This window comes from Pogoniulus pusillus, chromosome 10 (genome assembly GCF_015220805.1).
Source record: "Pogoniulus pusillus isolate bPogPus1 chromosome 10, bPogPus1.pri, whole genome shotgun sequence".
In the NCBI taxonomy this organism is placed as follows: domain Eukaryota; kingdom Metazoa; phylum Chordata; class Aves; order Piciformes; family Lybiidae; genus Pogoniulus; species Pogoniulus pusillus.
In genome coordinates this window covers 10,992,690-11,018,894 of record NC_087273.1, presented here as the reverse complement: position 1 = coordinate 11,018,894, position 26,205 = coordinate 10,992,690, and the positions used below count along the sequence as shown (strand labels likewise).

At 37.4% G+C, this 26,205-nt stretch overlaps 1 protein-coding gene across 2 annotated transcripts; it reads right to left on the bottom strand.

Moving 5' to 3' along the window:
• Positions 1-1,448: 1,448 nt before the first annotated feature.
• MYOZ2 (myozenin 2) lies at positions 1,449-18,155 on the bottom strand. Of its 2 annotated transcripts, XM_064149880.1 has the most exons (6): positions 18,009-18,155; positions 17,352-17,455; positions 12,031-12,200; positions 10,128-10,257; positions 8,277-8,460; positions 1,449-1,893 (listed from the first exon to the last, which is right to left on the bottom strand). In XM_064149880.1, exons 2-6 carry the CDS (start codon positions 17,425-17,427, stop codon positions 1,644-1,646), a joined length of 810 nt encoding a protein of 269 aa, XP_064005950.1. In that variant the 5' UTR covers positions 17,428-17,455; positions 18,009-18,155; the 3' UTR covers positions 1,449-1,643. The 2 variants fall into 2 exon arrangements, with proteins under 2 accessions (XP_064005950.1, XP_064005951.1); XM_064149881.1 differs by lacking the exon at positions 17,352-17,455.
• Positions 18,156-26,205: the final 8,050 nt, after the last annotated feature.

Genomic DNA, 26,205 nt, shown 5'->3' with positions numbered 1-26,205 from the left:
AACTAATCCCTTGCTAGGAAAGTGTTCTCAGTCAATGACATTGATTTTTTTCCTCTTTTATAGATACGTTCAGGACTTGCATATTCATTTGTGCAGTTTGTGTGACAAAGTAAATCAAAGAAAATTGATGACAGAGTTTCCTTTGCAAAGTACCTACCTTAAAAGCATACCTGAAACAGGGAACCCACTTCTACAGACACAAATTTCAGCCACAAAAATACAGACAAAATTTTTGTTAATCTTTATATTTTAAATCTCACTCTACTGTTCTCATCTTCAGATGTTGAGTTTCTTTCTGAAATATTCGCTTTTGTAGCTCAACACCACTAAAACAATTAATAAGGAAAATATTAGGACAAAACATTATTGTATTTGCTTACCATTGTCCTATTCTTTGGACTTCACTTTCGGATAAACGTATTGACATAGAGCTTGCAAAATCTATGAATATTCTGATTTAAATAATAATTTAGTATCTGAGATACTTAGAAGCCTCTTGGATGTTGCATGCACGCTTAGAGATCATAATGCCCTGGAGAAGCACTTAGGGTGTATCAGAGTGGCCTGCTGGTTGAAGTTAGGAAGTGTCCAACCTGCAGATGCTGGATACTTCTCAAACATGAAGGCATTTCAAAACAAGTAGTTATTGAACAGAAGCTTGTGTCATGCTAGAATGTAGTTGTAATCTGAAAAGTGACACTGAAAACCAGCATGTCCTGACAGATTTTTGCCTTCTGTATTTACAGATGCTTAGTTAGATTCTGATACTTGTATTTCCAAAACATCAGAGCTTGACAGTGTATCAAGAGCAAGGAAATTCACATGCTTCTGTGTCCCAGTGTATACTATAGTTGCAGGAGAATAGGTCTGTGAAATGTCTTTCCAGTAACAAAAGCATTTGTGGTAACATAACTCAGTGGTACTAATTTGGTATGCTTAACATAACCAGCCATTGGTGAGTTTTCAGTTGTGATTAAATCATTCCAGACTTACCCAGGAAATACCTCTGCATGTTTTCATACCAGTACATAATATTCATCATTGCCAAACTTACTGCATTTTCTGTACACAGCTCCAGGTGACATGGATATTAACATCCATAATTAAAGCTGAGTAAGTGTCACAAAGGAGGAAAAGGCTCTAAACTGGCTGTCACTGAAGTAATGACAAAGCTCTTAACTGTGGCTGAAAACAGGATTGGGAAAAAAGGTTGATTTGTCAGAGCTTATCTTGATCAAGCAATACTTGGAGTGCACTGAGTGTACTGTCATGGTGTTTCTTGGTTGTTTTGCCATAATCAATATACCTAGGAAATCAAATAGTAGCATTTTGATAATAGTGTCATTATTTTTTTAATACACTCGTTCTTAAATGACAGGCAAAGACTTTGGAAAATAAAAGTGGGAAAATAAGACAGGCAAACACAAATAGAAAATACCTCACCCATGTTTGACAAATTGCTTTATTTATATTATGTTTACAGATGAAACTATGTGCCAGAAAAGAGACACCGCATCAGGCATTATTATTTATACCCCAGCTGCCAAGGAAAAGCATTGTCAGTAGCCTTTAGTAATATTTGGACCAAAAATACATAGATGTACAGCATTCAGCATTTTGTATGATGCAGAGTGCAGCTTCTCTCACAGATCCTCTGTTTCTGGAACAGTGTTGGAATCTGAAGGCTGAATGGAATCTGAAGGCTGAACGAACACTACAGGAATATTCTCTGATGTCCATCCTTTAGGAGTCCTATTGAAGGATCTTCTGGTAGCGAGAGGGTTGGCAAGGATCATGAATCTGGGATCATTTAGCATCAGTAGATTAAAATCTGGTACTTTGAATTTAACCAGCTTTGATGCTTTCTCAAAACCCCCAAAAGGAGTGGCAACTCTGCAGATATTAGAGAAATAAAAGCAAAATGTGATTTTTAAAATGCTTGTTTTCCTCCCAGGAGCTGAAAAGAATAGAAAATATTTTAATGACAGATTTTATATACTTCCTTGTATACATTTTCAAGCTTTTGGGGAAAGTGTTTTGTTTTTCTAGGAAATTCTCTTTAAAATCTAATTTATTTCCCCTTAGGTAAAGCCTTCAGCCTTTGTCAAAATTGAAATGGTCAGAAAAGCCAAGGGAAAAAGATGTTTCAAGAAAATTTTCTCATTGGTGAGTCATAGTCACTAAACTTGGTTTGTTGGTGATAAGCTGATATGTCTGAAAACTCAGTTCAGCACGTTCTCTCTAACAAGTAATTAGTTTATGAAGTTCTCACCCCATTTTCTGCTGCCCCTAGTTGCTTGTTCCTCCCACTGCCCTGTATTTCAGCACCATATTGTACCAGTTAGAATGTATGTGGGTTGTGCTATAAGCTTGGATCTCTTTCATGTTCTGAGTTGAACAAAACACCTTCAAAACAAAGGAGCATTTTAAAATCCACATTATTTCAGCAATCTGGTTTATATCACTATGCTCAAACAGCTGTAGCAATGCAAGTGAGAAGGCAGTAAAGCCTAATGTGAAGCAGAAAGAAACAGCCAAACACAGCAGGCGCTGGAAAAGAGGAAAATGGGTGAGGACTTTGTACACCAGCTTTGTTTCTGAAGAAAATGTTTATGTAACTAAACCTTGAAACACTGACTGGAACTGGCCCCTAGTCTTCTGCCAGTATTTTTCATGTTATTTAAATGTAAATGTCCCCTCAGGCAATAAACCACAAAACCTAGAAGATAAAAAATACTAAGCATGAACTGTTTCATACATTTGAAAATATTTTAAACCAATAGTATTTCCAGATACCTCCCATGATTCTTCAGTGTTTGCAGGTTTCTAGGCTGAAAGAATAAGCAACCTCATTTTTTCCTGTCATTTTCCCAGACTCCTTTGTATAAGCAAGTGTGACCAAATAGCACATTGTATGTGTTCTGCATTTTGATCAGCTGCATAATTTTTCCTGTTGAAAGTGTCAGATTTTTGGGCTACCTGAGCACCAGGTTTCTGCAAAACTAGATACATTGTACCAAGAGAAAGTGAAATGGAATTTCACCAGGTTTTGTGTGATATAAAATGAGAGCTCTGCTGGTAGATATTTACAGGTATGACAGCAGAAGCCTAGAGAAATGAATACCAACAGAAAGTAAGAGACATAATTTTAAGGTCTGGCTAGGATTTTCAGCAAGATAGCTATAGATAAAACAAAACCTCTAGAGAATTAAGTACACACACACACACACACACAAAAGAAGAGCTTAATGCAGAAAAATGAATCCCTGACCTAAAAGAAATTAAACTGCTGTGTCATTACAAAGATAATTCACTGAATTTCAGTACAGGCAGCATTTGCTGAAGGAGATTGGTGTTAACTCCAAAGGGTCAATCCTGTAAGATATAAAAATCATGAGAGTTCTGGGCATGCTTGTTTACTGAGAGAAGAGCACTGCTTTGGATTAAGCTCTGAAACTGTTTCTCAAATGAAGATGAGACAAGATTTTGCAGCAGCAGACAGTCCAGGCATTAAACTCTCTTGAGGTCAACGGAAACTCTTTATACGGCGTGCCTGTGGTATCAAGCTTTTCTTGTGAAACTGTCTTCTAGGTCATGATGTCAAATTGGATACCGTGTGATACTGATTAAAAATAATTGCTTGGTAATTGGCACAAAGTGAATGTAGTGATCTACATCTCACAGGATAATAAAGACTGTTTTAATTGCTGCTCTAATTAAGATACACATTCTCACATCGCTGCAATGCTTAATTTTCATCAATATGTAAGTTAAAGGGATAATTGATATGAACAGAATAATGATAACTGTATAAAATGCAAAACAGTTCTTCTAGTGTAAAACTTCCTCTTTGTAGTATTTTTGGGTTTGAAATACAGCATGTATCTGTTGGTAACAGAAACAGGAGGGTGTTTTGTGGACATTCAAGTATCTTATTTGGGAAAAATGTTGTAGTCCCTACATATTGCCTGGTTTCAGAGAACAGTGCATTTCTACAACCTAGACAGAATCACAGGATGATCAACATAAAGGAAACTACAGTAATTGGGTAAGAGATGTTAATTTTCTTTTACAGCAGCAGTGTATTTTTGTGAGGAGCAACTTGTCTGACAGCATGGTGTTGTAATGGTCTGTGTTGTGCACACATCAACTGTATCACTTGAGGTCTGATTCATTGCATAGAAGCCTGAAAGTCATGTGTAACAAATTCCAGTACTCATTGCTCATAACAAGGGTGGAAATGCTGGTTCAGAGCCATAGGAAATGACAACAGGAAGTGTAAGAACTCGTTTAATATTCATTTTGCATATTCCTAAAAAGTAGCTGCATAATTTAACAATAGCAGGCCACATCACATTTATTTTTAGCTGTTGTTTTAGCAGGAATTCTCTTTTTTAACTTATTTTTTCTTTTATTTTTTTTCTTTTATTTTCTTGCAGTCTTTCTTATTGAACATTATATTGTCTCAACATAAGAGACTACTTGTAGCTAATATGTCTGAAAATATATTTTAACCGAAGAATTAGCACCTTCAATGACATAATTATCCAAAAAAAAAAAAAGCATGTTTCACATTTCAAAATGAGACTGCCATTCTGCTCATTGATAATTGGGTGCAAAAAGGAGACATAGGAGCAAAGAACCTGACCCTGAAAAATACACAGAGCTTCATGGTAGCTTAATGCAAGAGCTAATGCCAGTTTCATAGAGCTATTTAGGTGCTAAGGAACTGGCTAAGCACAAAGCTTCCACTAATCTCACATCACTTCAAGTTAGCACCCAAAATTCCTTTGAGGATCTGGAACTCAGCGTTTTTCCAGTAGTGTGCAGAATCCAGTAATCAATAAAAGCAGAGCCCAGTCCAGATGGACTGGATTCCTATAGTGATTTTGAAATGGGAGTCTTTGTGAATTGAGAAAGCTGAGCAAGAATTTATCTGCTAGGAGAGGCAGAACTTGTCAGACTTGCTTGTCTTATGTGAGTAAGATGTAGTGCTTTGAAGGTTACTCATAATCCTACATTTGACATTTTATCCAGCTCCAAGAAAGCAGATAGAATGAAAGTACTAATTTAATGAATATTGCAACTCAACAAATGTAGATTCATGCTCTCTTTCCCATAGATGATTACTAGATGCTTCCACACTGGCAAAAGAGGCAAAAAAATTATCTCCAGTAACTAGTTCTTCAATCCCAGTAAGAATTAATCTCCAAGAAAAAATTAGATGGGATGGCTCTGTTCAGTACTATTTCTCTGCTGCCAAGGATTCATTTTCATCTAGAAGTGGGAAGGGTAGCCTGATATGACGTCTCTTCAGAGATCCCCCTTACCCAATTTCTCTGATCATGCACTCTATCTAGTGCTGTTAAACTATTTGCTAGCTGTCTCACAAAGCCTTGCATCAGAAGGCAAATGTGCCCGACATTTGCTGCACTGCTTTTTCCCTCATTGACCTGCCAGCATCATAGGTTAAAATGCCTGCTAGACACCAACTAAAACCCTCTACAAATTCCCTAGCTCTGATTCTGCTGCTGTTATAAAAATTACAGTTTTACAGAGTTCAGAGTAGCCACTTTATTGCTGGCAGTGACGAAAGTCTGATGCAGTTTAGTGCTGAATATACTTTGAGTATGGCTTGTAAAGTCTGAGTGCTGTTTTAACAGCTACCACTGCGGACTGGAAAGAATCTCAGGCCCATTTGCTGTGGGAGTCCTATGCATTACACTTGCTGTTAACCACACCCCTTCCTGACTAATGATGACTGTACTGGTGTTTTGCAGGAGAGCAAACATAATGGCACTTGAGTGAATGATAAAGCATGATAGAAAGCCTTGATTGAAACCCTCAGTGATAACAAAAGGGTACCATTATATCACACTTTGCCTAAAGCAGTATCATTTTCTTTCTCTCACAAGACTGCAATTAAAGAAGTCAAGGGTGCTGTGACCTAGATGCACAGAATAATTTAGTAGAATCTAGACACACAAGTCCAAAGAGACTGTCACCTTATGTGCAAAGCCCATAGACTTCTTTATACAAATGCTCACATCTGCCTCATCGTAGCTTCACCTATCTCACAGCAGTTCTGTCTCTGGTTCTCTAATTAATGATCCTTTTCCTAAATGTTTGAAAACATACAGAATATGATACTGCAGCAAGTTTTGAGCAAAGTAGCATACCAAGGCACTAAAAATTCATGGCTGTTATTGTTCAATCTCTGTATCAACTAACAGTATGCCTTTGATGAGAAATGTTCTGCAAAAGATTTGGATTCTCAACAGTCTGAGGACTTCTGCTTGTAAAAGTGGACATCTCTGCTCATATGGAGACAGAATTAGGTGCTGATGGCCTTAGCAAAGAGAAATCTAAATCACATTTAGTCTTCTCGGTAGTGATTTCTGTTGGTTAGCTTGGCATGAGGTGTGCCCTCTGTTTTGAATCCCATTATCTGACACCTCACTCTCCTGTGCATTTTCAGGAGTGTGGACAGCTAAGTTATGGGTCTAAAATCCTCCCTGAGAGTATCTTGAAGTTTGATATTGGACATTCTCAAAATCTTTTTTTGATCCTTCTTCTTGCTAGAAAGCATAAATCTGAGTGTACTGCGTGTAACAGCTTTTCTAGATCCACTAAGCATCCATCTGTTTTCTTCTGGATGTGATTTTTTTCCATGAGAATGAGAATTGTGGTGGATTGTACTTGTGTGCTTTGTGGTTTGAGTTTACCAGTTTCACAGGCTAGATCTGGATGTGTATGCCTGATGTAGATCTTCATGACAGGGAGACTATTGACCTCTCCCTTATTGGCATGCTCTCATCTGCAAGAAATTTGGACTGTGCTGAGTTACAGTTTTACCATGTCATGCATAGAGAAAATATGCATAGAAAGAAATCAAAACAGTTATTATTGTAAGAGGACAAATAACAGAATATGGGACCACGGAGTAGCTAAAAATCCACAAAGAAGCCATCAGATACTATCTCAAGATGGTATCAGATACTATTTCCCTGTTAATGGAGCCTCTGTGTCATCTCTGATTTTGTCTTTCACAGTAACAACTCATATGCTGGACTCAGAATCTCTCTTGTGAGAGGGAGAACTGATTCTGTCTCTATTCCATGCATATATATCTTTGGTGGGTTTTGTTGTTTTGGTTTGGGGATTTTTTTTGGTAACAATAACCATAGTACATAAACTATGCTGCTACTGTTCCAGTGTTAGCAGCTGTGACGCATCTCTCTGACTTGTATTTGCTATTTTGTCTGCTGAGAAGAGTGTGCCACACAGGCTTAATTATTGTCATGGCAATGTATATTGCTGTCAGGAAGTCAGAATTAGTGTCTGCAGTGCCTTTTTTTTGTGTGGAACTGTGCAGTTTGTTAGTCCTTACACTCATAGTTGAGGCTCACCTCAAGTGCAGGAACAGAATTGATGTTTGAGGTGTTTTTCTCTAAGTTTATATTGTCATGAGCCATTTTCTTTTTTAATGGGGTACTCTCTAGTGTTTTGAGGAAGGGTTTTGGTTTGGCTTAGTTGTTTGGCACTCAGCAGGGGTGATTTAGAGAAAAAATGGCTCATACTTCAATAAATGAAGATAATGTGAATGGTATGAATGAAAGCAAGAGACATTGGTAAGGAAGTGTTTTAGAACTTCCAAAATAGTTCCAATCCAAATATTACCCATGTATCTGGAGCTTCAGCTGAAAGCTTTAGTATACCAATTACGGTGTAAATAACTTCACTCTCAGAACCCATCCTACTTTAAATGGTTTTTAAGTCTGCTTATAATGTTTTCTCCATCAAAACATTTACCAAATGTTGTTGAAGATAGAAAAATATTAAGTGCAATAAAATATTCAATCTGCTAATTATTTGGTGTGAGGGACTGGTTGAGGGATAAAGATCACTGTACTATCACTAGCTGGAAAACAAGCTATGTGGGTTGTATTAAAAAAAAATAAAAGGAAGCATAAGCATTGCCATAGTGCATGTTTCCCATTTATTGAGTATGCTGGATTCTGATAATTTCTTTCTTTCTTTCCTTCATTGAATGTTACATTCCTGTTTCTGCAGTTTAATTTTGGGTCCATACTTTAGCAAGAGAGTGATTTCCTCTTTGAGGCTAGTGTTTGCCACTTGTGATCTATATGTGCATGTTCATGTTTATGCATAGACTTGCAAATACAGATGGTAGGGTTTTTTAAAGCTGGTGGAAAGGTTTCATTTCATAGTGTTTTTTCTCTGCACTATAAAATTCAGTGACCATTGAGAATTACCTGTTAAAGCTCCTGTAGTCAGGCAGTTCTGGCTTTGCTTCAGGTTTAAAAAGTTTAGGATATAAAGCTTCCAGCAGCTCTGGGTCATCCCTAATGGCTTCTATCCAGGGAGACTGATAATACTTTGGCACGGAAGTAGTGTTGAACTTTTCAGGAGGAATTTCTTTCAGTGGTCCAGAATATCCTGCAGGGTGACAAAGACAAAACCATTTTAATAATACTTTGCTTATTCTGCTTCCTCAGCACTGTCCTGTGTAACTAGAGAGTAACAGACCATCATTTCACAGTAAGGCGAAATGAACGATTGGATCAGATCAACTACCCAGAAACAGAAAGCTGGCAGGGAGAATTTGCAGTCTTTTAGATAGCTGCCTCAAAGGATTCCACCCTATTTTGAGGCTAAGTTTAATCTAGTTTTGTATAAATTTGCTACTATCGTTATGAGCATTTGTTTGAAACTAGATCTACACACTCTGGGCTGAATTAATGAGAATATTTTAAAAGCATCCTTTTAGTTAGAGACTAAGATAATTTTATAGTATTTGGGTGAATTTTTGAATAAAATATTAAAAGGAGTTAGAATCACATTCATCACAGTGGAGTTTTTGTCTTTGCCTCTGCCTTAGATCTTTTACCATATCCTAACTACTTGGTTCCATGGCCCTTTTCATCATTGGAAAAAGTGAAGAATCAATTGCTTTCTCTGCATAATTATCTGAGGATCAGGCTCTGCTCAAAATTTTACTAAATAAATCCCATACTCAGTGTGATTTCTTCTACAATATGTAGAAATAAAGTACAATATGGTAGGAATAAAGATTTGGTTAAATGAGTGAGGGATTAACCAGTTATATGAGTTACACGAGTTCCACTGTTTATTTGAAAACCAAGGGAAATCTATACTGCTCCTTTACCCTTCAACTACATCTAGCTGTTTAATACTGTTTCCTTCTATATGCTTAAACCCCATTGTGTTTTAATATCTACTCCTTTTACCAGATCATTTTGCCTAAAGAAAGGCTTGAAGATTTCTATCATGTCTCGGTAATGGAAATTACCTCTGTTTGCATTGTATGTGGCCAATGGATGCAGAGAGTCTTAGCAGTCACTAACAGAGTAGCATTGACCCAGTTTACATAGACTACAAAAGGTCTGCACAAAACATGCATTGAGTAATTCTGAACAAAGAATGAATTTGTGAAAACCCCAGTCTGCTCATGGATAATTCATAAACAGGAAGAAGGGCTATATCACTGAATAAATTATTTAAAACAAATTAGCCTTCTCTAGGCTTTAAAGAATACAAACTAAGGCTTTCTTGTAGCTCACTGCTTTAAATAAAGACAACAGTGCCCTCACAGTTAAGGACTTAAAAAAGAACAGTTTATGCAGCCAGAGGCAAATCCCTTTTCAAGTTGCTCCTCGGCAAAGGTTTTCAGCAAAACTTACAGTGACTTCAGACTTGCGTTTATGGGTAATTAATTAAACTACAATAGATAACTTTAAGTCTGATGAGCAGTGTGTTGCATATTAGAAACAAAGAATTGGCAAAGAGAACTCAGTCTATTAATTTGGTTTAAATCTGGGGGTCTGTTTCTCAGTGTGTATAAGACCAGTAAATACAGCAGTAGTCTTCATGTTAATGTATGTTTTCAGTTTGGGGAGAAGTAGTACAAAGGCATATTGAACCATTAAAAATGAACAGAAGCCACTTACATTTCTGTGGGAGGTTGTGCCTGTTTATATGACTTGAATTTATTGTTTCTTACTTAAATAGTTCTATAAAGAGGTCCTTCCTCTGCTGTGAAGCACAAACTAAATGTATTTAATGTCTGTAAACTGATATATTACCTGGGGCAATGTTGTCAGGGTGTGGTGGGCTGCGGGGATCAGGTGTATTAGGAGGTGTCATTGGGGCATGCTGGGGAATTCCTTCCACGCTGAGGCCATCCATTTTAACACTCTGGATAGGTTCTCCACGCTGCATTCAAATAGAGATAAACATTGACAGCACAACAACAACGAATAAGACTCTGTGATTCCCTCTGAGAGTTGGAGTGATATTCTCCTTTATAGCCCAGATCTTAGACCCAGGATATCCTATCTGAAGGCATCCTGTCCTGCGGACTGATGCCCTGTGTGCAGGGTAGCAACCCCATGATTCTCTGGCTGCTAGCCACAACTCTCCTACAGTATAGGCAAAAAATGACTCTTTTTTTTGTGTGTGTGTGTGTGTGATAGGAATGATAGCCCAACACAGTTGTAAATGTTTCCATTACAGTGTGTGGATGCTTTATTAAAAGGATTAGAGGTGTTGGGAACTGGGCCAAGATAACTCCTGAAGCCTTATAACTATCTTCCTGAATTATCTGACCTTTTCCTAAGGGTGGGGGTATTGCAATATTGATATGCAGTCTATGAAGGGAGTTCATTCCATCTGCTGCTTACACCAATCAACACAAAATCTACCTGGGTACCTGAACTGTGTTGTTCAAAGCAAAGAGCAGATATGGGCACTTTGGCTGCAGGGCCTATGAAACATGTTCCTTGGATTACTGGACGCTAGAAGCTGTTACGTGCCAGACAGAGCACACATGCTACCCAAAGATTCCAGAAATCTGGCAAGTTTGAGCCATTTGAGTTTCAAAGCACTGACTCTTCAAAGTGTCTCTTCCTGTATCAGTTGAAAATTCCCTACATTTGTTGAATTGCTTTTGTTTGGGATTTTCTTTTCCTTTATTTGTAATAGAAATAACAACATCAGTGCAGGTCACTTTCTGGAGATTCATGATACGCTGTTATTTTCCACCCTCCTATCAGGTCATCACTTCTAAGGAAACATTGAAAGGCTTAATCATTGTTGCATAAATAGATAATTAGTCTCATAAGAAGTCAGAATCTTATTTTAGCTATGACACATAGGCTGAAAGCAACTTAAATATAGACTGTTTTAGAGAAGAGTTTCTTAAAGTAGGAGAGCAAACAAATAATACTTGTTTAAACTTGAAAGAATAAAAAGATCAAGTCAAAATATTTTCTGTTCATCCTGAAGTATGTTAGAAAGACTTTTGGCAGGCAAAATCAGAAAGATGATGAAGACAATGCCAGTGGTGGCTAAATAGGCATTTAAGAGAGTGGAACAGAAAGCAAAGTGGCATTGTGCATTTGCATGTCACAATGTCATACTGACTGTCAGTGTGTGTGCTCTACATGTACTTGTGAAAAGTAGACTAGAAGGGAACTGATCTGTCAGGCTTCACAGCAAAAGCATGGTACTGAAACACAAATTCTGACAAGATTGATAGTGTTCTGTTCATAGTTTATCTGTGCAGCTTCTAATACGCAACAGAGTGAGATATTAGGGCAACAGCATTCATATACAGGCTACAAAATAATAGTGCTCTCATAACAGTTTTGGGTGTAGAGTTATTCACTAGACTTATTCATCTTTTCTCTATGGGATTTTTTTGGTGCAGATTTATCAAAGCTCTGTCACGATTCCAGTTCATTTCTGTGTAATTTAATTTCTGTTGAGTAAGTGGCCAAAGAAATTTGAAATATCAGCACCATAAAAAATAAATAGAGAAGCTGTTTTATGACACAAGATACTAAGACATGCTTTTCTTCATCAGTAAAGTTAATTTTGTGTATGGGAAATGTAAAGGCCACATAATTACAAATGCGTTTACCTTTGCAGCCATCAAACAGAGAATTTTGGAGATTTCAGCTCTGCTATTGGAAATAAAATACTCACATTTCTTGGCTTGTTTGCTACATAATGATAATTTTCATATGTGTATTTGTCAGATCTCCGCTGACGCCTCTTGAAGAGTCTTGCCCCTCTGTTGCTGAGTGTTGATAGTTCCTCTACCATGATGTCTCTGGGGGTGCTGACCTTTTTTCCAAGGTCTAAGCCAGGTGAAACTGCAATACAATGGATAAATACATACCTCTGATTTTCTTAAGTGTCTGATGTTGCATACTCTACACCTGACATCCAACAACAGGCAAATGCACACTTATCTAACACAGCATAGTTTTATATGATGTTAGTGAAATTAATCATTCTTCCAAAGTTTTGAGGCATAATATTGAGCACACAAACCTGTTTCTTTGAAGATGCTAAACAATTCAAACTCCAAAATTATTTCAGTTGAATGACATTCAGCTTATCAAAATATTATCCTACACAGCATCTATAATAGCAGACTAGTTAAAACTGATTTCTGCTGAAACCAGGAACACTCCAGGGTTCACATATCAAACCTCCAGTTAACTTTCTATGTCCTGCTTTGGACAGATGAGCAGGTAACCTGTTTTATGCCACTTGCTTATTCCTTATAAATATTTGACTTTCAATTTTTCTTTAATATTATACTTGCTTTTGAACTTCAGGGCATATTTTGTACTTTAAGAGAAGTTTGCATTAGAAAGTCTCTATTACAAGGTATTCAAAATTATTTTAAAGGAGCTTTCAAAGTAAAGCTCAAGGTGTTGAAAATGAGAGCCCAAATAAGTGGTTACAACATACTTCCAGGAACATTTTGGTTTTAATTTTCTTCAAGAGAAATTGAATTATTAGGTGCAATATTACTCTATTCAATATTTGGGGGAAATTCCATCTTTGTTTTTAGTTGTGTCTTGGGGGCTTTGAGAAGTATGATGCTTAAGCAGGGAAAGGGGAGATCCATTTGGACTTTAACTGGAGAGCTCCCTATACGAGAAGACGTTTTGGTCATCTTTGTGGTAATGTTCTGGAATGCTGGAATGCTGGTGGCAAGGAGCAAGCTGTTCATTGCTCACTAGACATCCTCAGCCTACAGACCTGCTTAAACCTTAGAATCCAGTAACTTCAATGTTGAACAAATAATTTTCTACCAGTTTATTTATTCTTAGGAGGTTGTTGAATTTAACAAAACTAAAACCAATTACATCACACAGTAAACCCAGAATTTGAAAGAAAATTGTTCTTATGGCACTTACTATAATACTGATCATTTTATTTAAATTGTTTTCCTCAGTTATTCATAAACCTCAAGACTATGTTTCTTTGATCCACTTGTTCAAAGTCACTTTCTGTTATTTCTTTAATAATAAGATATTCTGTTCTTCATATATTCTCATGGTCTACAGAATTCTGAACTTTGATCTATATTTTAATTAATTAAAAAGAAATTAAAATATACATAGTAAGCATGTAGGAAACCCAGTTCAAGATTAACATTACACATGGATTAAGTGCAGAAAGTATGTGATATTAAGTGTTAATACTGCATAGCCAGGGTTTCTTTATGAGTTGATGGCACGTTCAACATGGCATATGTCTCCTAGTAATTAGGTGTTGGAAAAGCAATGGGATTTTCTGACATGGGAAAGCTTAACTGAGGCAGGTATATTAATTATTTAGCTGAACCTGTATAGACAAGAGTTGCCCATATAGTAAATCAAATAAGTCTGTGGGCCCTGCAGTGCATCACCTTTGGTCCACCTGTGTCCATGCTGATTTCAGTTGAATGTTTGCAGTAGATTTAATTGGAGCAAGGGCAAGCTGTGTGGTGAGGCAGGGTGTGCACTTCTGCTTTAAAAATAGTGTGCAAAGAATCCTAACAACCTTCTGTTATTTAAGAGAGAACAACAAACCAGGGAGTTCTTAACATGGAAGAAAATTACTCAGCTTGCCCAGCATAGCCATATCAGTGAGAGTGGTAGGTTTGGGGCTTTCTGGTTAAGATAAATGCACTAGTTATTGACCTGTGGCCTGAAATTTAGACCCACAAGTCCTATCTTGATTGTATCATTTATCCACATTGCTGGAGGGGTACAGACTGTTGGATGGGTCTATATCAGTAAGAAATTTACCCCTTAAATCAGCAACATTGTCATGTAGAAAAAGCTTTTCTTCTTTGCACATGGAGTGGGCAGTATGTACATCCTTAGAGACTGGGTTGCCAAGATGGCTGCAGGTCTCAGTCCAAACAACTCTGTTTATCTGGAACATGCTGGATGTTATCTATTTTGGGCCTTGCTGTTCCCTTACATACATACTGTTCTTGTTAATATTAACTGAAGGCTCCAAGGTACTTTGTAACACACAGCTGTGTACTATTGTGTATCCAGGCAGCATCCCAAAAACATAAGTGTGAAGTTAATTTGAATCCCTTGCCAACTAACATCTAATCATCTGTCTAGTTTTATGATGTGTCCAGGGATTGTTTCAGTGTCAGCTCAGAAAAGGTGAAGAGGAGTGAGAAAACGAGGACATTTAGAGGATGATAGAAGGAGAATGTCCATGTCTTAAGTGGACATAGTAAATGACTACTGGAAGTTGAATTCATGGTTTAACCCTAACGTTAACCTTTTAGCTTTGTTTCTTAATTTGTTCTTGCTAAGTCTTTCCTGTATTTTGTGTGAAATCATAAAAGACTGTGTTTCAAATTATTTATCTAGTTCCTTCTGTATTCACTGGCTAATCCTTCTTTAATCTCCCAGTTTACAATCTTTTCAATACCTTAATATGGATGATAAATTTTAATAATGAGTACCAGATAGTATGTTTGTTGTAGCATCAGAAATAAGACTTTTAAAACTATGTCGTAGAAGTTAATCATGTAGCTACTGAAGAATGCATTTAAGGACTAGTATAGAACTGAACATGAGATCTGAGTGTAATTGAAAGCTAACCTGAGGAACTCCAAGATCTTCCTTATACATAAGTATTTACATATGTTTACCTCTGCCAAGTAGCCTTAGAAATGTTATGATTAGTCCAAGTCTGCCACTGAAATGCCAAGGGCTTAAGGAGGGCACAGTATCTGTACACTGACTGCAGCCTCTCTTCTGAAACCGTGGGAGTGTTTATAGTTAGTACTTGTTTCTGCAGCATTTTATGACATGTTGAACTTCCCTAAAACCTGTAGTCATGTCCCACAAGCCAGCAGGAGAGGGGTCTTTCAGTCATTACCAGTCTTACTGTATGACTGGTAATCACTGAGGCAATGGTAAAAACTTGGCTGATTATCAACAGCTGTTTCTGCTATGAGTATCATTTCACAAGGAATTTGAGATTCATGTTTACCTGAATGCATATTCATAAAATAGACATAAAATAATATTGCAGTAGATTTGCTTTCTGTGAGCCACATCAATCTTCTGTTACTTTCTACCTCTGTTGACAGTGGAGAATTTAGTGGGTCCATGGAACTGGTTGGAATAGTACTTTTCATTTTCACATGGCTACCAGGTGTAGGACCATCACTACTAAAAGAGATGCAAAATCCAAAAAGACAGCAGTTGCCCTTCTAGATCTTAGGTTAAGCTTGTCGAATTAACAATTTGGGGGAAAAAAATAGAGCAAAAATTTGCCATTAAAAAAAAAAAAAGATTTCTCCTTGATTTTTCCAAGAGCTGTTCAGATTTGGTCCTAGAGAAGCAGCATATGCTTTTTGTGATAACAATTTTGGTTTTCCTGTTTCTTAGCTGGTTTCACTGATCCTGTAGAGGTATGAATTTACTCTTTTCAGACACAGTTCATGGAATTTCATAATTTGTTTAACATAAAATCCCAGGCATCCAAAGAAGATGCAAAAGTAGAATGTACACTTAAAGAGATAATATTGCCTTTAGTGGCCACACATCATGGCATACCTTGTAGAAAATGTTATCTCTATGTGTCTGAATCTAGACTCAGTAGCAAATCTGATAATACATTCCTAGTAAAAAGGGCAGATTATGTGAGACAAATGCCATACACCAGCACAGATTATCCAATGACAGCAATGATTTCAAGGACTGTACGATGGATTTATTGCAACATTTACCATGTGAAATACTTGAGTCCAAAAACCAGATGAAAGACAGTTGGAATTTTTCAGCCCTGAGTTGCATGCAGGCTATTTCAGGCATATATGGGTTTACAATATCAAAAAAATAGTGGACTTGCATGAAATCTATAAGGGCTGACTGGCATGCAGTGGAGAATGGAAAGAGAAAAGAGAGATTTGCTAAGGAACAGAAATTACAGCAAAAAAATACTATGGAAATACCAGAAGGACTGGGACCAGGTGCTGAAATCCATAGCTTCTTTTACTAAAAAAGTTATGCCTTTTGTCCTGCTCTTCATGCAGTCACAAGAGTCAGCGAGTGAGTGAAGAGACAATCCCTGAATTCTTCGGAGCAAAAGCCCACAAAAAGATTTCCAGTACTGGAATTCAGCATTCAGAGATTTTTTTTTCCATGTGAATGATATTGTGTTCATAAGTTCTAAGTATTATTGGATCTCCCTGCTTTTTCCAGTCAGGTTTAAGGTATACTTATCACTTATTAAAAATTATCTTTTACGTAGGTGGTAAAACAGTCTTCATGGGGAGGATTGGGAGGATCTCCAAAGGCATCCAGCACATACCTAATGAAAGCCAAGTGTACTTGTATTCCCAACTAAATTAATTGCTTCTTAAGGTGTAATGCTAGAGGTGTAATTTTAAGAACCTCCTTTAGAAAATCAGACTGCCTTCTCCTAAGCGTCCACATTTTCAGCAGTACAACAATAGAAAAGTAAAATTTCTTCAGATAAGAACAATCAGTGGCTGCGCATTAGAGAGAATTACCAAATGCTAGTAAAATATGTTAGTTGCAAAGATAGAGGAAGGAACAGAGATGTAACACTTGTTTCGAGTTTTTTTTATCATTCATAGAAAAAAAAACCCCGAGCAAAAGAAAGAGCAAATAAAGAGGATACAGATCAGCATGTTTCTCAGATGGTAGCCTTTCAAGATGGAATGAAGTCATGTTATTAAGCCCAAATAAAATTCCAACAGGCTATCCTAGCAGAATGTACATCAGCTGTTAGATTACTTCATTCCTCCACAGCAGTTGTTCATCTGAAAATAGCTTTCAAATGAAAAGAGGCAACTACAAAAGGATTAGTTACCATAGGCAGCATGATACTCCCACAAGATTATTTATGGCAAAACACCCAGAGACAAAGCTGTAAGAGAGTTAAACTCTATGATTAAAAAAAATATATTAGAGAGGACTAGAGGACATTGCATATACAGTAAGCTGGGTTCAACGCTATACCATTTCTGTGTATTTCATCCATAATGGCTGATGCTGCTTGTTTCCTCTCTTTGACCATGGCAGAATGTGATAACATTGTGATTTTCTGATACGATTTTTCCTTGCTGAAAAAAAACAACACATTTTTACATTGCAGAGCCAGCTTGCACGATTCAGCCAACTTTAATTTCTACCAGCCTGTTTAGAATGGCTGAATAACGAAGTTAGTTATCTCTGATTCAGAAATGCTGCACTTCTAGCGATGCAAAGTGCACTGGCAGTTCTTCTTGCAGGCAGATGTTAGGAGATTTGATGGGCAGAAGATTAGAAGGAATGGGCTTTGAGTTGGCTACATAAATCCTGTAGCAAAATTAGTGTCAGTGGTCTAGGCCTTCTCACATCTACGTATTATAGTAAAGGGTGTAAATTCATAACCAGTATTTTAATTACATCTTGGTTTATTATTTCAGTAATGTTACATTTTGGTGTATGTCAATCAAATAAAGATTTTGAGGAAGTAAAGGAGATGCTCTGGCATCTTAAAGAAGGTGCATTTCTGCCTAAATAAACAAATAAACGTTGTTTTAGTTGCAGAGTCAAGAGATTACATAAATGTCCTTTGTATGACAGTTTGTAGGACAGACAATGTCAAAATATTTCAGGAAACAATACACTTACCCTACTGTTTTCTGGTGCAGAAAAAAGCGATCTCAACTCCTTAGTTGAAGCTTCAGGAGTTAGTTATGTATGGGGATGACCTGCCTGGTCCAGGATGGTTTCTACCCGTGTGCTTGGATCTGCATGGTACCTAGTGCTGAGGCAAACTGGGGGCTGATCCTCTTCAAAGGAATTGGCATCCAGCTGACATCAACTAGTTATATATAGAATCAAACACTCCAGCCACTCATATCTTCCTGGCAAAAGAAGAGAACAGAAGAGATTCAACTGCACTCACAACAAAGCGAGTTTATATCCCTTTCAGAGCTTATTTGAAGATTTAATGGAATGCTGCCCTCATACTTGTACAAATCATCTCCTCATCACCTCTGAGAATAATAATCTCCACGTTTTAACCAGGAAAGAGACATTTAAAAATAAGGTGTTAAATATATGGATGGACAAGACTATATCAGATGAGAATGGCATGGGCTAATCCTTTAGTGAAAGATGAAACCATGCTTCAATAGGAGCTGATGCCTAAAGTCAGTAGCAGATGGCTGATATGAAAAGTCTGTACTGAAAACAGAACTAGAAATGTTTCAGTGTTTCATGTGGTAGGGAGTAATTGCTCAACAAGCACGTGCTTTGCTAACTTTATTCCAAATCTCTTCATTTTCTTGGTGCATTTGGAACACAAACTGGCAGTAATTTGAAGCTTGGTAATATTCAGCATTCCAGAAGACTGTTGTATCAGTTTATAAAAGAAATGTGTGACATGTAGAGCTTGGGTATTTCATGACAGCAACCAACTTTGGACAGAAAGAAGCAGTGCCAGAAGGGAACATTCCCCCTTTGCCCTCCAGTCTCAGTGCAGCTAGCTGAGTTATGGGGTAGTAAAAGTGATGCAAAGTTTTTGTAGTTCTGATTTGGGTTTGGGTTTGGTTTAGGAAGTTTCTTTTTCATATGAAGAATTCTGGTCTTGTTTGGCTTGAAAGATTGTCCAGAAAATTGCTGAGGTCCTGATGTGACAGGAGAAAGGAATTCTGACTGTAAATGGAGCCTGGAGAGTAATAAAATATGCCAGCACAATGTGCATAACTTTTCAAGCAAGAAGCACTCTGAGACAGACAAAATATATGTGCCTGATGCAATGTCCTGAAGTCTGCTTGTCCTACCAAAATGCTACATTATTTTTGCCTCAAGCTTTCTGTTCCTAAGCTTAGGTTTGCAAAACATTGTTTCTGAGATCCTAGACATTTCTGCCCAAAAGAGGTGTTCATTTCAATCCTTGCTATTCTAATTTGCCTGCTGCTGTTACTTACTGGAAGTTTCTTTTCTAGTTTTGTGCTTGAATCAGCCACTTTTGACAGTACCAGCAAGCACGATCAAAGTCTTGGCTTCATATTATCTATTCAGCTGAAGGCCAATATTGTTCTCAGCAGTTCACCACCAAACTGTCAAGTGGGACTGCAGCAGAGTCTGCCAAGAGTTCATGCTACTTTGTATTTTCATTACTAGCTTCAGTGGAGAAGCAGAGAATGTTCATTAAATGCCAAACTAGGAAAATTATAAATGATCTGCAGGAAAGAATTTGAATGTTAAATTAATTTGACAAACTGGTATAAGAAAAAGATGCAAATCATTAGAGCAACATCCAATTTAAATTATACACTGGGCATTCAATGACCGACAACAAACTTGTTCTTCAACTTGAATCCAGAAGGAAGTATCAAGAGGCATCCCAAATGGGATTGTCCTGAGTTTAGTCTATTCCAATCTCCATTAACTAGTTTCTTGATAAAATAAAAAATACATTAGTAAGGTAAATTGTACTTTTGCACTATCAGAACAGCATGTGCAATTCAACCAACTGTTATTTCTGGATGAGTCTTGAGAGTGTTAGAATTACCATTCAAAATTACACTGAGGAATTGTTATAATAATAAGAAGAAATCAATACAATTAAGAAATAAAATGCAAAGTAGTTTCACATAGGATGGAAAAATCAATTTCAGGGAAAGAAGCTAAGGAATAATTGCCAAAACCAGAATGATATTGAATCACAAAATAAATATTAGTCACTGTTGAACAAAAACACTAAGATGTTCAGAAGTTTTATGGATACAGCCTACTTATTTGTGATATTTGTGTACAGGCCCAAATATTTATAGCACTATTTGTGGTTCAGCAAACTGCTCCCAATTATAGCGTTTTAGGAAGTTTTCAGTAGTTCTTTTTTCTTTTTGAGATATTTTTCTATGTTGTCTGTTGTCACTTCCATTGCTGAACTTTGACAGCACATTTTATTCCAAAGAAAATGCTTGACAGCACCTTACAGATGAAAACCACTGAGACTTCAGTGACAGTTGTGCTTTCCATAAATGTTGCTATTTAGAAGTTGAGCTTAAAAAAAAAAAACTCTGTAGAATGACTATCCTAGAATTTAATTTACTACTAATTAGTGTGTCAAGATTTGTCCATTAACTGGAATAGAAATAAGTGTATATGATTGCAACTGGGCTAAAGAATGTTTAGCTATCAAAGCTGTAAAACTAGAACTGATGCTGTTGAATGCTGCGTTCCTTTATAATGCTCAGAGAAGTTCAGGGCCCCATAAAATATACTAAGTTTTTAAAACATCCATCATTTATATCTGTGACTAATAGAGTGTGCATTGTAATGAGTAAAGGGGAAAAAAATGTAGTAATATGTGACTTCATAACAAAAGCAAACCTTGCACTTCAGTGAGAAATATTGTCTAAGAAGTGGCAGACTAGAATGATTAAATGAGCCTGTGAACAACAACATTTACCTGTCTTCTTCCTTTAGGGCATTTTTGTTTATCTAAGTAAGATTTTTCCTTTTGGTCTTGTGTTTTTCAGCATCTCGTGGGATGTTTCCCACCTTACTGCTTCCTCTGAATTGCATAACTGCCCAGGCTGGCAAGTGGAAAAAAACTGAACCACATACAGTCATCCACTTCTGTAACTCAATTCTCCCTCAGTTTTTCTCCTTTTCTGTCATTTTCTTTGCTTTGCTCCTTCTCTTTTCTTTTATTAAATAATAATTCCCCTCACTGAAGTGCATGGTTTGATAGCTACTGGAGGCTATGGTCTGTATTTGACTGAAGTTAAATAACCCATAATAACAGATACAAGAACAAGGAGCATTTTTTCAACACCATTTTTTCCATGCTGTGAGATCCTTCTGAATTTAGGGCAGGCATATTAGAAACAGAGGTGGTGATAGAGCAGAGCTTCATTTTCTTCTGGAGACACAATCACCCCTTCTCCTCACTGACAAGGGTACAATTGGCTCAGAAGCCCCAAGGATGCTGTGGTACTGCAGGAGTGGCTGTAGTCTGGGCTACAAGAATGGAAGATTAAGGATGAATTCACAATATTTGTCACTTATAGTTGGCTCACACTTTTATGCTTTATTTCCAGTCTTTGAGAGTTGAAAGATTGTCATTTTAAGAAAATACAAAACTGAGAGCTGGATTTAATCCCAAAATCTAAGTCCTGTACCGTCAAATACTTAATCAGAGCTAACAGCTGGCCAGGAAGCTCTTTAATTCATTGTGTACATTTTCTGATGATCTGAAAAGTGTATAACCTTCTCTCAGCAGCTTTAAACTCAATCACCAGGTATAAAGTTGCTGCAACTTCTATAAATGTTGTGGTTTGAAACCAACTCAGAAAAGACAACAAGACTTATGAGCAGGGCAAATGTCTTTATATGTGGTTTACCATTCATATGCTTCTTTTTAAGTCAGGACAATGTGAACTCTTAAAAATAAACAAAGAAGGGTGAAAAAATAAGTTAAAAAGATGAGATAAAAACCATCATCTTTAAAATGGTAAACACTGTAAAAATAGTCAGTTGGGAAAATAATTTGTGTTTATGGAAAAGAAACTCCTGATCCTACCAGTAAATACCCGTTGAATGGGATTTTGGTCTGCTGATTTCTGGGGGGTTAGAGTTCCAAAGCAAGACTGGACAAATAGATGCACAAGTTCAAGAGCATTTCAGAAGAAAGATGGTCTACTTCTAGAACTAGAAGCAAATTTGAACAGTAAGAAGAGTATTTGAACTATTTTTCCTACATCCAAGCCTGAGAAATACCACGCCTGTATTTATTGTGTCTTACATAGTTTTTCATGCTGAAATAATTTTAAGCTAAACATAAAAGCTGCTAAGATGAGAATGTCACCTGAGTATAAAGGCAGAGAAGTTGAAATGGAGTTGTGGCTAAGGGTGCATGTGCATGCGCTGTGGCATGCACTCACAGGAACTCTGTTGGCAAGAAAAGCAATTAAAAATAAAAAGAGGAATCAGGTGGCCAAGTGTTTTCTTGGGAAAAAAAACGGCAAGAAAACACCCTTGTATTAAAAAAAATCCCAAACAACAAAACAGTACAAATAAGGTGGAAAAGCTTACTTTAGTGCTTCCTTTTTTTCCACCCTGGAGAAAGAGAACAGTTATCAACATTTCGACTCGCTTCAAAAACAGGCAGTCTGGCTGGCAGCCATGGGTAGCCTTGCTGAGGAAACAGTTCTGTGACTGATAGGAATACTTTATGGTAACCATTACCATCCGGCAAGAAGCACTCTACAGGAGGTCAATGCAGTAACTGGTTTATTGCTGACATGTTTTAATTATTTTAACCACTTTTTCCTGAATCAAATACATAAAGCAAGTACATTTTCTGTCAGATAGAGAATAAACAGATTAGTAGAGGAGAAAGTTCTTCACTGAGAGAGTCATTGGACACTGGAATGGGCTGCCCGGGGAGGTGGTGGAGTCGCCGTCCCTGGAGCTGTTCAAGGCAGGATTGGACGTGGCACTTGGTGCCATGGTGTAGCCTTGAGCTCTGTGGTAAAGGGTTGGACTTGATAATCTATGAGGTCTCTTCCAACCTTGGTGATACTGTGATACTGTGATACGTGACACAAACAAAAGAAGCAGGACACATTGCAAAACCAGCTCGTAGAGCCTATGAATAAAGAAAAACAGTAGTATAAAACTGATACAGGAAAACCAGCTTTTAATGAGAGAAGTGTTGTCAGTAGTCTTGCACCTAGATGTCTCTATTTTTATTTACTATTTTACTAAAGCCAGGTGTCATTTCAGTTTCTTTCTCCCTTGTTTGGTACTCTGTAGCTTGTCATCCTGCCTGGGAGCTTTGCACAGTGCTTCAATAGACTTCTGGTTTGACAATCGGTGCCAATGTTCTTTTAGAATCTTAGGTTTCATTTATCACTTGCTTAAATTCTTTCCCCCAACTTAGCAGGCTGTAAACTTATTCAGGTACATTGTTTATTCATATAGGTTTTTTAAGGCAACAGAATTCTACCAAAAAGGAGACTATGCCCTCTTCTATAATTTTAAACTGTGTCCGGAAATCATCACCTTCTGAAGAAGATTTTTTTTTCTTTTGGTTTATTCTTGTTCCAAGCAGATTCTTTTGTCTATGTGAAGAATATAACCTAACATAACTTCTCATTACTACTTTCACAAGGCCCTAGAATGTATCAGTATCCACTTTATTATAACCATCACCTGAAGAAGATTTTGCTATTTTCCCTTGAGGAAAGTAACAAATTCTTTTTTTTGCTAATAGAAAGTGTCTTCCATCTGTTTTATGATTAATGCTTGACTGAATTCTTCCCAGGACTAGAAATACAGAAACCAGATCATAGTACAGTCTTGCAGCTTCACAACCACCTGGTATGCCATATCACAAGTATTCAGCTTGAATGTAAATGTGATTTATATTGGCAAAGGTTCCACCAGAAGAACTGATAATAACTAATGTAGCAGCAACTTGAAGCTTTTGTGATTTTTTTAATCAAATACCCCTTATTTTCTCTTACAGTAAGTCAAAGCAAAGTAGGTACAATTTTATTCATAAATGTAGTAAGTAAATTAAATTAATTTCATATCTGACATTCTTTCCAAATGTGTGTTCTAAGCATACTTTAGAAATGTTTTCTTCTGTTATGCTATTTAAGATATCTTACCAAAGGGATGCACTGTGCTGTAAGCTTTGTATATCTGTAGGGTTTATGGACATTCTGAGTTGTGGAATGTAACAGAAGTATCTGATATTAAAAACAGTAACAGATTTACCTGTAGAACTTCAAACTGTGCCATGTAATTTAAATTTCTTTCTTGGGTAGAAAAGCAATTTTTTTTTTCGTGCTATTGATGCTTATTGCCACTGATGTAGTGGTTGAACTTGTGAGAGGCAGAAGGTTAAGTTGTAGGTTCAAGTTCTGCCTGCTCTGGCCTAAGTCATTTGTGTGTGGTGAGGAAATCGGTGTCAAATACACTTACTGTGGTGGAATTTCACTGGAGATACCTAACCTCTCTCCATGCACACAACATTGTCTGCACCCCCTAAATGGGGACTTCAGTGACAAACAAGAGTTGTGTTACCCCCAAGCACCTCCAATTCCCTACTTCATGTAGTCATGACACAACCTGCAATTACTGTGTCACTGAGAGACCAGCTTTCTCCATTATCAGCCTGCCTGTGATCCCACAGCCCCTCACTGGTGCCACAGTCTCAAAGCTTCTCTTTCCAAGCTGCCATGACAAGGAAAGGATGAAGAACATCAGCCCTCTACAAGCAGTTCCTCTTGATGAGTCTGCAGTAGAAAGTACCTGAATAGTTTTGCATCCTTTTCTAAAGTTACTGCTTAGGTTGTAATACAGGTTTGAAAGGTGACCCCAGTGACTAGTGGACCTGAGCTAAAAATTCTGTTTCTTAATTCAAACTTAGATGAACGCCTTAGACCAGGTTCCTAACCTATTTTAAAAGAAAAATGGAGGCCTGGAGGAAAAAAAAGTGCTGAGAAGCTGTCTTAGAATCCTTGAACTGAGTCTGTCCTGAAAACTTTAGCCCTGTTCCAAAAGAAGTGTCATCCTGGATAACAAAGATTTCTTTCCATGACACTTTCTCTTCTGGTACAGCTGCTGCTTGTAAGTGGTTCAGAGTAATGGCTCAAAGTCTGGAGGAACTGTCAGCCCTGACACAGGGAACTGTGTTAGCCATGCTTTAGCCTGGGCTGTTTTGGGCAAGGCAGTCACTGAGCTTCAAGCCCGAGTACCACAGGAGTGACAGTTTATCAGGTAGGAATGTGTCATGCAGTGGATAGTCTGGTATTTGGTGCAGTAGTTTTTAATTATTCCTTAATATATCCCTGGTGCAATACAAGAATATTTTACTGCAAATTAGAATAAATCAGGGGAAATTACTTTGTGGTTTAAAGAAGCTGAGGTCACCATTAGTGGCAGAGCTCCTGTGCGCTTCAGAGGGAGCAGGATCAGAGGCGTACAGCATACTTCAGTAAGCACATGTTACATAACTTGCCCCACATTTCTTTCTCTTTTTAGTACCCTGGTGTTATGAAAATTACGTTCCCATTAGTCATTCTAGCTGCTCATCTTTTTCTGTGAAAATAAATTCCCCTCTGCTGCTCTTCTTTTGCTGGGACATATTTAAATCAAGCCACGTCTATAGGCAGGATTGGCTCAAGGAAGCGAGTGAGTGTTCCATACTTCAAAAGTATGAAACCAGGATTTGTCTCTGCACTCAGTGGATTGCAATGCTGTGTGGTAGTGTCACTTGCCAAGTAAGATTTTGCCTTTAGCACATGAGTTGCTCCTTTGAATGCTTTGGAAACAGTGTGCATTCATTGCAGGGAGACCTGCAGTTGAGTCTTAAGTGTAATAGTGGATACTGTAGCCTATAATGTCCTATATACAGCTGAAACACTTTAGCTGGAAAAGCAGTGCTCTCTAGAAAGCACCCATAGAACTGGAAAAACACAGGTTGTCAGTGACTTGGTTGAGATTTTTAGAAAGTAATTAAATCTTGGTGTCTAAAATTACATAGTCAGGCTACAAAACAGTGGGCTGGTTTTAAGGCATGATGGGAATTTATGCATTTTATTGTTTTCAGGTCTCAGCACTTCTGAAAAGTTACTCTTCTTTATTTACATGCTTTGAACATGTATTTAGTGACTTATCCCACACTGTACATATAGAGGCTAGGTTATTTTTAGGCTTCATAGTCTCATACTCAGCAAAAGGACTTTTGAAACAATGCTAAGAAAACCACAAACTTGGACCAACATTTTTCAGTACCTGTTTCTTTTTATTCAGGACATTATTTGAGAAGACTGAGATAGTAAGTTAAAGGCTGGCT

Excerpts from the sequence above, each read along its gene's own strand:
- MYOZ2 (XM_064149880.1), bottom strand. The coding sequence starts at position 17,427 with ATGTTATCACATTCTGCCATGGTCAAAGAGAGGAAACAAGCAGCATCA. Across the intron at positions 10,258-12,030 it reads TAGCAAACAAGCCAAGAAAT|CGTGGAGAACCTATCCAGAG; the intron begins GTGAGTATTTTA and ends ATTTGAATGCAG. Across the intron at positions 1,894-8,276 it reads GACTACAGGAGCTTTAACAG|AGTTGCCACTCCTTTTGGGG; the intron begins GTAATTCTCAAT and ends TAATATCTGCAG.